The sequence below is a fragment of the Prionailurus bengalensis genome, assembly GCF_016509475.1.
Source record: "Prionailurus bengalensis isolate Pbe53 chromosome B2 unlocalized genomic scaffold, Fcat_Pben_1.1_paternal_pri B2_random_Un_scaffold_46, whole genome shotgun sequence".
Lineage (NCBI taxonomy): Eukaryota > Metazoa > Chordata > Mammalia > Carnivora > Felidae > Prionailurus > Prionailurus bengalensis.
This window is the reverse complement of record NW_025091153.1, coordinates 380,697-392,161: the sequence shown is the minus strand read 5'-3', so window position 1 is coordinate 392,161 and position 11,465 is coordinate 380,697. Positions and strand designations below refer to the sequence as shown.

At 49.2% G+C, this 11,465-nt stretch overlaps 2 protein-coding genes across 3 annotated transcripts; one reads left to right on the top strand and one right to left on the bottom strand.

The window, feature by feature from the left end:
* Window positions 1–5,247: 5,247 nt before the first annotated feature.
* Window positions 5,248–8,297, top strand: NCR3 (natural cytotoxicity triggering receptor 3). 2 transcript variants are annotated; one of them, XM_043571839.1, is made up of 4 exons: window positions 5,248–5,784; window positions 7,475–7,819; window positions 7,959–8,066; window positions 8,176–8,297. In XM_043571839.1, the coding sequence occupies exons 1-4, from the start codon at window positions 5,742–5,744 to the stop codon at window positions 8,220–8,222; spliced, it is 543 nt and encodes a 180-aa protein (XP_043427774.1). In that variant the 5' UTR covers window positions 5,248–5,741; the 3' UTR covers window positions 8,223–8,297. The 2 variants fall into 2 exon arrangements, with proteins under 2 accessions (XP_043427774.1, XP_043427775.1); XM_043571840.1 differs by lacking the exon at window positions 7,959–8,066.
* Window positions 8,298–8,752: 455 nt separating this feature from the next.
* On the bottom strand, window positions 8,753–10,336 carry LST1 (leukocyte specific transcript 1). Its single transcript, XM_043571841.1, has 4 exons — window positions 10,223–10,336; window positions 9,755–9,856; window positions 9,445–9,467; window positions 8,753–8,962 (listed from the first exon to the last, which is right to left on the bottom strand). Exons 1-4 carry the CDS (start codon window positions 10,248–10,250, stop codon window positions 8,828–8,830), a joined length of 288 nt encoding a protein of 95 aa, XP_043427776.1. The 5' UTR covers window positions 10,251–10,336; the 3' UTR covers window positions 8,753–8,827.
* Between the last annotated feature and the right edge of the window lie 1,129 nt (window positions 10,337–11,465).

Below are 11,465 nucleotides of genomic sequence, written 5' to 3'. Positions count from 1 at the left end.
TTTATATGATTTTGATTCTTTTTTTTCTAAGTGTCTATGTTGTACCTGAAAAAAAAATACATATTTTCTAGTTTTTCTAGGATCCTACATATTTCTTCTAGATCAAGCTTGTTAACTATCCAGTTTCACTCTTCTGTGTTGTTAGTAATTATTTGCCTGTTTGATTTGTCAGTTTCTGATGGATGTGAGTTAAAGTTTTCCTTTAATATTGTAGGTTAATTTTTTTTTTTTTTTAAAGAACCTTGTACTGAGAATCTGAGGGCATCTGGGAGTGGTCCCAGCCAGTCTGGTGGAGTCAGGGAATGCTTTTTGGTAGAGGTAGCAATGGGTCCCCAGAGGAAAAAAGGTGAGTGCGTTGCCAGCCTTGGCTCATTCCCCCACCCAGAGAGAAATGGGACGGGAAGAGAGTGAGATGGGTGGGGGAAAGAGATGTGCTGGAAGATGGGGAAACAGAAAGAATATAGAGAGAAATGGGGGAAGAGAGAGACAGGACTGGAGAGATAGGTACCTGGCACATGGTAGGCACTCACCAAATATTTGCTGAATGAATGAATTAGTGAATAAGCAAATGTATGTGTGTAGGGGTGAGGGGGGCTGGGTAAAGATGTGTAGAGAGATATAGGGTGTGGATAGAGAGATAGGGAAGAAACAAGTTATACGAATAAAGATAGTGAGAAGAAGGAGTTGTGGACACAGATGTGGGAGATACAAGAGAAGGGGAGAGGTGAAGAAAGACATAGGGAAGATGAAGACAGAATGTCTGGCATGTGGACGGAACTCAGTAAAAGCATTGTTGAATGAATGGTTGAGCCTCCACGCTTGGAGAGGGAGGTGTGGAATGGATATTGAGAAGAAACCACACTGTCCATTAGAGAAGCAATTGTACTAGTTTCGTACTGAGGTAACGAGGGCCTTGACTAGCAGTGAGAATTAAGAGGTGGGAAAATACCCAAGATATTTCAGAGGCAGAATGGACAGGATTTGGAGATAGATAGGATCGGGGAACTGAGGGAGAAAGTAGAAAAACACAAATCCCAGGGTTTTTTTTTTTATATTTAATTACTAATTTTTGAGAGACAGCACAAGCCAGGGAGGGGCAGAGAGAGAGAGAGAGAGAGAGAGAGAGAGAGAGAGAGAATCCCAAGCAGGCTCCAGACTCTGAGCTGTCAGCATGCAGCCCGACGTGGGGCTTGAACCCACAAACTGTGAGATCATGACCTGGGCCGAAGTCGCCCATATAAATCCCACGTTTTTACCTTAAGTGATGGGGTGGACTGTGTTTCCATTCACCGAGATGGGGAATATAGGAATCTGACCCAGTTTGGGTGGACACGGATGATTTTGAAATGCCTGTGAAATACTCTGGAGGAGATATCTAGAGGGCAGGTAGATATTTTGGACTCAGGTGTCAAGAAAGAGGCCTAAGGGGCACCTGGGTGGCTCAGTCGGTTAGGCGTCCAACTTTGGCTCAGGTCATGATCTCACGGTTTGTGAGTTCGAGCCCCGCATCGGGCTCTGTGCTGACAGCTCAGAGCCTGGAACCTGCCTTGGATTCTGTATCTCCGTCTCTATCTGCCCCTCCCCACTTGTGCTCTGTCTCTCTCTGTCTATCAAAAATAAATTTTAAAAAATGTAAAAAAAAAAAAAAAGAGGCCTGAGGTGAAGGTGTAGACAGAGATGGAGATACAGACTGGAGACTTGACAGGGAATAAGAAGTAGTAAAAACTGGCTACATACAACAAGATTGCCTAGGTGAGCCCCATGGTAAGATGCTCAAAATTTGTTGAATGAAAGTGAAAGAGAAAAAACTCAGAAGTCTCCAACAGCTGAATTGTGTGTGAAAGCACATGCATAGGTTACAGGAGTCTGGAGGGACTCAGGCCTGATCGATTTATGTCCCTGGGAAAGGGGAGGTAAGATTCCAACCATGGTAACATGATTTACGGTGTAGGCCATGTAGAATCAAGGTGGTGGTTGGAGTAGACAAGGTAGAGCAACTGTGAAATTAGTGTATTGAAAGATCATTTGCAAGACATATGAGAATGTTCATACAACCAGTTGCACATCATTAGATGAGTGGATAAATAAAATGTGGTACATCTGTATTATGGAATACCACTTGGCAATAAAAAGGAACAGGCTACTGGGGCACCGGGGTGACTCAGTCAGCTAAGCATCAGACTCTCTCTGTCTCTCTCTTTTTAACGTTTATTTATTTTCGAGAGACAGAGAGCGAGTGGGTGAGGGGCAGAGAGAGAGGGAGACACATAACCCGAAGCAGGCTCCAGGTTCTGAGCTGTCAGCACAGAGCCTGATGTGGGACTCTAACCCAAGGACCGCGAAATCATGACCTGAGCTGAAGTCAGATGCTTAACTGACAGAGCCACCCACATGCCCCAACATCAGACTCTTCATTTCAGCTCAGGTTTTGATCTCATGGTTTATGAGTTTGAGTCCCACATGGGGCTATTCACTGACAGCGCGGAGCCTGCTTGGGATTCTCTGTCTCCTTTTCTCTCTGCCCCTCTCCTGCTGTCTTTCAAAAATGCATAAATAAGCATTAAAAAAAAAAACAACCAAGCTACCGATACATGCAACAATAAATGAATCTCACAGACATTATACAGAATGAAAGAAGCCATATGCAGGAGTGTGTACTGTATGATTACACTTACATGAAGTTCAAGAATAGAGGCATAATATAGGGATATAAACCTACAGAGGTATAAATCAGTGGTTGGTTCTGGGAGGGGAGAGGGATTGACCGAAAAGAGACATGGGGGAATTTTCTGGGGTGATGGAAATGATCTGTATCTCATTTGCAGTGTTGTTTACATGGATGTGTAGATTTGCCAGAGGATATCAAACTGTACATCTAAGATCTGTACATTTTACTGCAAAGAATTACACCTCAATGTTTAGAAATACCATTTACATGGACATTGAGTCTCCCAGAGAGATAGCAGAGGCTGGAACAGAGAGGAAGCTAGAGAGTTAGGTGCCTGCTCTTGGTGAATGTGAAGGAGATTAGACAATGAGGGCAAGGAGACTGAAGGTGGTGAGGTCCGATGCAGGAACCTCAAGAGTAGCTGTGGTTAGAGGTTGAAAGTAGAACCTGGGGGCCACAAATTAGTTGAAAATGTTTAAAAAGACTTGGCCAGAGGAGAAGTCCACCACATCTCACCACTACCAACACAGGAAGGAACCCCAGGTGAGGTGGGGTGGCTGTGCTAGGATTCCAGAGTTCCTTCTGTGTCTTCACCTCTTTTCCTGCTCTGAGCTCTGAGTTATTTGTTAATTGGTCCTGACCACCCTCAAGGCAGCCTAGAGTGAGGTGTTAAAGAAGCTGGATCAGAGGGGTGCCTGGCTGGCTCAGTCAGTAAAGCATGGACTCTTGATCTTGGGGTTGTGAATTCAAGCCCCGTGTTGGGTATAGAGACTACTTAAAAATAAAATCTTTAAAAAAAAAAAGTTGGTTTCAAATAAATAAATAAATAAGTTAGATCACAGATGTATATACATCCACTTCACAACTTCTTTATTCATTGGCTTTCCTCTTGAGTCCCTGGTAAAAAATTCCATCCTTGTGCTGATTAGTGCATCAGTTCCTGTCCTGCAGGTTAAAGTTCCTTAGAGAGTCTCAGAGTTATTGAAAAGGGTCCTTGAATCTACACTTCTACCAGGATTTATTGTAGATGGACTTAAAAAAAAAATCCAAGTACAATCTTTAGAATCCACAACATTTTTGGATATTGGAAATCTTAGGTACAGAAAAGAGGTAGAGAGAGCAAGATACCCTTGAGTTCAGGCAGAGCTTAACCATGGTCATCCTAGCCCCAGACTGGGGAGGGGCTAGGGACTAACATACACTGAGCATCCAGGACAGTGAAGTCTGGAAATTGACAGATGCTATTCACATTCACAGATGTGTAAGCAGGGGAACCAGGGCTCCAACTTAGGCTGACTTGACTTCAAAGCCGCATTGTCCTGAGACATGGAGCAGTGCCATGTGATTGAGCGTGTACTGTAGAAGTATGGAGTTTTATCTTCAGGCCAGTGGCGCTTCCCAGCCCTACAGCCCCAGTCCACTGGTGGTGATTTCTGCTCCCTCCTCAAGTTGCTTATCATAGTTGAGTAGAAGAAACCATTTCTTCCATATTGACTCTTTGGGATGGAGATGGTCTGTTGATAGGATGAGGCAAGGTAAGGGACAGGACAGAAGCTGGAATTCAGGCCCTTTTGAGAAAAACCACTTCTGGGTGTCTCAGGACTCCCCAGGCTCCATGACCACCAGGGGGCAGCCCTTGCCTAGCCATGACACCTCAATTCCACACCCTCAGGTTAGAGGCCCTGAAGAGGAAGCCAGTCTCCTGATGGAGAAAGATCAAGTCAGTCCTTCCCAGATTATGTGGCCTATGTTCTTGTGCAGGTGGTTCAGAGAGGTTAAATAATTTGTTCAAGATCATATAACTAGTTTGTTGGGGATTTTGCATTAGAACCCAGCCTGACTCCAAGCCAGCATTCTTAACCATGCGATTACTGTTTCCCCAAGACAAAACTCCAGATCACTGCAGGGAAGACTGGGAATTGCAATCCACGAATGTATTGTGAAACAGAGCTAGAAACAGGGACACAAAGGGAAGAAGATGTATTAATATAAAAGGAGCCAGAACTGTGGGGTGAGGGTTGTTAACCCTAACCCTAACCCTAACCCTAACCCTTTGTGCCCATGTCTCATGAGGAGCATTGTATACGTAACCCTCCTTTTCTAGGTGCTGTGCTATCTCATTTGGTGTGTAATGCATTTACAAGAATGTGTGGTATATTCTTGTACCATTCCCTATATAACCCTGGAGTTATGAACTCAATGTCTTTCCTTAGTGTCTGTAAGAGTATTTTTCATGTAATGAGCACTTGGTAGTTTCTCAAGAAATGCTAGCTAAGTAGTGAATAAAATAATAAATGAGTCGGTTTACTGGTGGGTGATAAGTGCTTGCAGAACACAATAGGGTAAAGCAGCCCTCAGCGAGAGGTATACTCCTTTAATGGAGACCTGAATATGAAAGAGTACAAATCTCTCCATCCCTTGCACTTGGCCAAACCACCCAAGTCCACACAATCTAAGTAAAACAGGTTGATTGCTATGCAAATGAACCTTCCAAACAAAGACCCTAGCAACCACCTGCTGCCACCACCAATCAGCTTGCTTCTCCTAATCCCCTCCATTATAGAATTTCTAGAGCAGCCTTGGGGGAGGGCCAGCCTAAAGGGAACAGATGGGATGGGCCTGGGCACTGCTGAGCCAAGATGAGGGGAAGTAGGTTAGCTCTGAGCCCAGGAGGGTTTCTGGAGCCTTATTCTGAGTAAAGCGTTGGTCTTCTTGAACCTCAGAAGATAGGGGAACCACATCCTGGTCTCACCCACCCACCCTCGTGTTAGCAGCCATCTAAGCCCCACCCTAGCCCTCAAACACTTGGGTCACTTGACCATGTTTTGCCCCTACCTCCTAGTGACCCAGATACTGCCATTAGCAGCATCCTCTCTCCTCAGGGAGGCAAGAATTTGATGCCTGAGGTCCTAGGCAGTTGAGGTCTTTGACAAGTGATGTGAGAGTCCCGTGTGTCATAGGAAGCTCCCCATCTCCATCTGGCAACCCTGGCCACGAGTAGTAGGTTGTTCTTTCTCCACCCAGAGCTTACCGCTCAGGTCCCCCTCGCCAATTGAAACAAACACCCTCTGACATGCCCCGGATGCTGTTGCTCATCGTTATCATGGTCCATCCAGGTGAGAGGGCTTTCTCCCAGAACCCTGAGGGGGTGTGCGGCTGGGAGGAGGGTGGATGGGGGGAGGCTGACCTGGAGGCCTGAGGGGAGTGGCCAGGAAAGGAAACTGGGAGCAGGTGGGGCCCTCCGTAAAGCTGATGCAACGCGGACACCCCCCAGTTCACAATTCCCTCCATGTCTCCGTGTTGTCCGCTGGGAGCGTCACTCCCCAGCTTCCATCCCAGAGGCCCTTTCTTCTCAGCTGCCACCCTAGTAAGATAAAGTTGAAAGAACCAGTATAAAGGGCTTAAAGAAGGAAGAGGTGAATTTTTTTTCTGAAGGGGTCAATTTTAATTTGATGAGCTTAATAAGCCTATTAAACAAGTCTTATTATCTAGGGTCTAGATGTAATTAGGAGTTTGGGAGACCTAATTAACTCTAAGGGAAGTTTCTTAATGAAACTGATTTTAATTAACTGAGAGACTTTAACTATGAGCCATATCCATTAACTACATGCAGTGTGGACTCCAGACCCAAAGTTTTAGCATCAGCTGGGAACCTGGGGCAAATTCTCAGGCCCTACTCTAAAACCACTGAGTAAATGTCTCTGGGGGTAGGGCCCAGGAATCTATTTGAACAAACACTCTGGGTGATTCCCATGTGCTCTCAAATTTGAGAACTTCTGAAATAGAAGAATGGCAGGTGAATTTCATCAACTAGAGAATCCAATTGGAGATTTTACTAATTGGTTTAATTCATCAATTTGGATGAGTTAGATAGGGATTTTCATCAATTATAGCCACGTCGTCACCAGAAGACTTAATTAGTTAATGCTCTTTAACAAAAAACAAAGTAGCAAGGGTGGTGTACTATATATAGTATGTCACTGGTGTGAAAATAATACCTGGAATAATATAGTTAATTATTAGTTAACTAGGGAGCCACGTTCATCAATGAACTTCAATTTTAATGTGACAGGTTAAATTTCAGCAAAAACCTACTAGTGAATGTAGCAGGGGAGTGATGGGAGGGGGCAAGGATGACAGTTGGTATAAGAAAGAATTTGAAAAACTAATTTTTATTATTTATTTATTTTAAATATTTTGTTAAAGGTTTATTTATTTTGAGAGAGAGAGAGAGAGAGCATGAGCAGGGGAGGGGAAGAGAGAGAGAGATAGAGTGAGAATCCCAAGCAGGCTCTGCACTGTCAGTGCAGAGCCCCACATGGGGCTTGAACTCACGAACTGTGAGATCATGACCTGAGCTGAAACCAAGAGTCAGGTGCTTAACTGACTGAGCCACCCAGGTGTGCCAATATTTATTTATTTTAGAGAGAGAGCATGATTGATTGGGGAAGAGGGACAGAGGGAGAGAGAGAGGTGGGGGGAGAGAGAATCTTAAGTAGGCTCCACACTCAGCACAGAGCACGACGTGGGGGCTCCATCCCATGACCCTGGGTCTGTGTCAAAATCAAAAGTTAGATGTTCAAGTGACTGAGCCACCCAGGTGCCCCCGAAAAACTATTTAAATAAGCAATGTTAAGAAATTAGCCTGGTGGAGAGAAAAGGGTTTCATGAGGTACCAAAGTGCTTGGCCCTCTGGGTCCTCCGTGAGTTGGGGACACACCTGGGATATTCTACGGCAAGCTCTTGGTCCTTTCTCTTTACTGTAAGTGGGGAGGCATTTCTCTGGGTCTTCTCTCTGCCTGCCAGGATCCTGTGTTCTCTGGGTGTTCCAGCCCCCTGAGATTCGTACCCAGGAGGGCTCTGCTGCCCTCTTGCCCTGCTCCTTCAATGCCAGCAGAGGGAGACTGGCCATTGGCTCTGTCGCGTGGTACCGAGACAAGGTGGCCCCAGGGAAGGAAGTGAGGAATGAGACGCCAGAGTTCAGGGGCCGCCTGGCCCCTCTTGCCTCTTCCCGTTTCCTCTGTGACCACCAGGCTGAGCTGCACATCTGGGATACCCAAGACTGTGACACTGGAGTCTACGTGTGCAGGGTGGAGGTGCTGGGTCTTGGTGCTGGAACAGGGAATGGGACTCTGCTGGTGATAGAAAAAGGTGAGGTGGGAGGCCCCTCTCCCCGGAAGTTGGGAATCTTTCCCTGAGGCCTCCTGCTCTCTGTCCCTCCCTGAGCCTGTGCATGCTTCTTCCTGAGGCCCCCCCTTACCAAGCCCTTCCTTCTACCGCCTACATTCAGGACCTCCTTGGCTGGGGGCCAGCACAGTCCTCCTCCTTCGGGCGGCATTCTATGCCTTCAGCTTTATCTCTGTGGCCATGGGCAGCACCATCTATTACCAAGGCAAATGTAAGGAATGGGGCCAGGGCAATGGTGGAAGAGAGCTGGAAGAGGGGGAGACAGAGACCAGGAAGAGGAGGGCTGTGGTGATGGGCAACCCCTGTTGTCTCTCCTGCAGGCCACTGTCACCTGGGAACATGCTGCCACTCCTCAGATGGCCTCTGATGAGTGATTCGAGACCTCAGCCATCCCAACCCTCTTCAAGAGACCCCAATAAATCCTTCTCTGCCCCACCACTAACTCCTTATGAGTCTCATGTTTTTCCTTTTCCATTCTCCAGGTACCCAAAAATGTCCCTCTCTGGGGTCCCCTGACTCTTCCTAACTCTCCCTTCTGCCAAGCCTGGCCTGGAAAGGTCCAAGGAGCAACCTTCCCAGTAATTGTGTCTGGAGCCTCTCCCATCACCATCCAGGACTCAACACCTCCACCTCTCTGGGGTGCAGGGGGCTAGGTCTGATTCTCCTGAGAAATGGGGCATATGGGATCGGATTAGCCCCACCTATTAACTCCTCATTCCAGCCAGGCTCACACATGTACTCTTTCTGGACTTCAGGGAAGCTTGGGTTCCTAAACACCCGAGAAATCACTACTCGACCCCAGAGTGGGTGGGAAGATAACCTTGCTTAAGTTTTGATGGCGGTCATGCTGAAATGGGACTGAGTTGAGTTGAACTGAGAACCCCAAGGCACAGAAGGTGGTGAGACCACGGTCTTTACTGGGTGGGCCACAGTCCTGGGTTGGGGGAAGGCGTTTGGGGGAGCTCAGGTGGATTAGTTCTTGGCAATGCAGGCATAGTCACTGCTGGGGTCCTCCTTGGAGCCTTCCCTTTGGCTGAGGCCAGGCCCCTCACGGCAAGGCACGGACAGCAGAGATGCGTAGTGGAGCTCTTGCTCTGAGAGCTGGGCCTGGTGCGAGGGTAGAAGGAGCTGCTGGGAGGTCACGGAGGAGCCCCCTCCCCTGGGTCCTTCCTTGTGCTGCTGCCCACCCCGCTGTACCTCATTGCCTCCTCAGTGCTCCCCGCCCTCTGTCTCTGCCAGCCTAAACTCCTGCTCATTTCTCTCATTGCCTTCCTCCCTGCGTCTCTGTTGTCATTATTCTCTCTCTTTTTCCCTCCCCCTGCATCTCTCTCCTTCTCCATCTGATTTTCTCTCTCACTCTCTGTCTCTCTCACTGCTTCCACACTCTTTCTCCTTTCTTATTACCTTTTCCTTTCTCTATACCCTTTCTCTCTGCTTTTCTTCTCATCCTTATTTCTCTTTTTCTCCCCCTTTTTTTCTCTGCGTCTCTGGCTCTCTTGTGCCCCTGTGTTCCCTCTCTTCTCTTGCTCTCCCTTCTCAGCCCTCAGCCTGCTGGTCCCCATCACCCACTCCCCCGCCCCCGGACTCACCCAGCTCCTCTCCAGCCTCCTCACTGGAAGAAAAGAAGAAACTCAGCAGGGCCCCCCCGCCCTTCCCCCATCACTCTCCCAACCCCAGCGGTGTTGCCTCACTTGCTGACATCTCTGTGGTTCCCATGGCCCAAACCAAACGCCCGCCTGCCTCTCTCTTTGGACACCGTCCTCCCCTCTCTCCCACCCTCCTCTCCCAGGGTGTGTGGGAATTGACGGGGCCTTCTGGGAAAGCAGTGGGAGAGGGGGTGCGTGGGGGCAACATGGGGCATTGTGGTGGGCGAATGAGGGAGGTGAGGCTGGGGCTCACCTTTCCGATGGAGCCGACACAGACAGGCAGACAGAACGACCACAGCCAGGAGCAGGAGCCCCCCCAGCCCCAGACTGCTGCCAAATAGGTAAAGGCATATACCTGCGGCGAGAAGGGGTAGGTATCAGGGACCCATTTCTCCCTTCAGCTTCCCCCATCCTCCTGGTTGGCCGAGGGTATCTCAGCTTCCCTATCCAACAGCGTTAGAGGCAGAAAAGCAGACTCAGATTCTTCATCTGGATCTGGTTTATCTCACCTCCTACCAGAGGTGCCCACCTCTCACCTGTTACCTCACCCATACCCATGACCACCGGCCCCTCAGAGGCTTCCCACTGCCATCTGTGCCGTCTCTGGGCCTCCCCATGAGGTCCCCTGCCCACCTGGACCGAGTGTCCTCTGACCACCTACTCATGAACGCACACACTGCTGTTTACCCACAACCCTCCCCTGTGCAGAGGGCTACCTTACCCTCTTTCCATTCCTTATAAGCTGCCATTAGGTTGAGCACTGAAGACTGGCCTGGAAGTCAGGAAACCTGGTCCCTGCTCTGCTAGGCTAAATGGCCCCGGGGAGAGTCACGTGCCTCAAGTTCCTCATCTGTGAAGTGCGGGGCCCTCTGTTACGATTGTTCCAGGGCTGAGGAGCCCCACTTATGTGCCAACCCTGAACCGGGCACTTTCCATTTGTCACTGCGAATCCCCACAACGTGGGGTACTACGGTGCCTGTTTCCCTGGTGGGGAACCTCAGGCTTGAGTTCAGACTCTTACTTACAAGGAGGTCCAGCCCAGAAGTGGCAGAGCTGGGGTTCAAAGCCAGCTGTGTCAGCCCCAGCATATACCCCTATTCCTCTGCCCTCGGCTGACTGGGTAGTTCATAGGGGCCTCTCCAGCATGGGATGGTTTTAGGTTCTGGTGAGTGGCTGTTGGAGGAGGAGGAAACACGGTTTTGAGTGTGTGTGTGGACCCGTGAAAAACAGGGAGGGTGGTGTCCAGGACTACCTGGCAGTTGGGGCCGCTCCCCCAGCCCCAGAGCCACTCAGGAGAGCAGGGCCCAATTCGGGTGGAGAGCCACTTCCCATGGGCAGATACTGCTAGGGCTGAAGTAGGGCATGGAGGAGTGTCTGGGCCCCATAACTTCCCCTCAGGCACTTCCTGCCCCGTAACCACTGGTTCCTGTTTGAGGACAAAGAGGGGGTAGCTGACTTCACACCAGAGCCAGCTGCACTGACCAGGGTCTAGAAACTGGGACCCTCCTGGGTTGAAGAAGAATGCTGGGGGTATGCGTGTGGTTGGATTGGGGAGCAGAAACACAGGTGGAGAGGAGAGAGCCTGAGGTAGCCACGAAGAGAGCCTGAGGTAGCCACGAAGAGAAGTGGGGGCAGAAGTGGATTGTATTAAATTCTTTAGGGAGCAGAGGCAGAGGCTGGACAGCAGATGACTCCAGGGCCCCGGGAACCTCAAAGCCGTACTCTCTTCCCTCAGCTTCACCTCACTGTGGGGTGTGACTGCCTCCCCTCCCCCTCCCCCCCCCCCCCCCCCCCCAGGGTTCCTGCTCTCTCCCGGCTTATCCAGAGTCTGCGGCCTGCTGGTAGACAGACCAGTAGACAGACGAGAGACTAGATGTACATGAGTACTGCTGATAGTCTAGGACAGAAAGCTGATGGCGAGTCGGTGTTGGGAAAGGAAGTGTGGACAATCTAGGTGGGCTTCT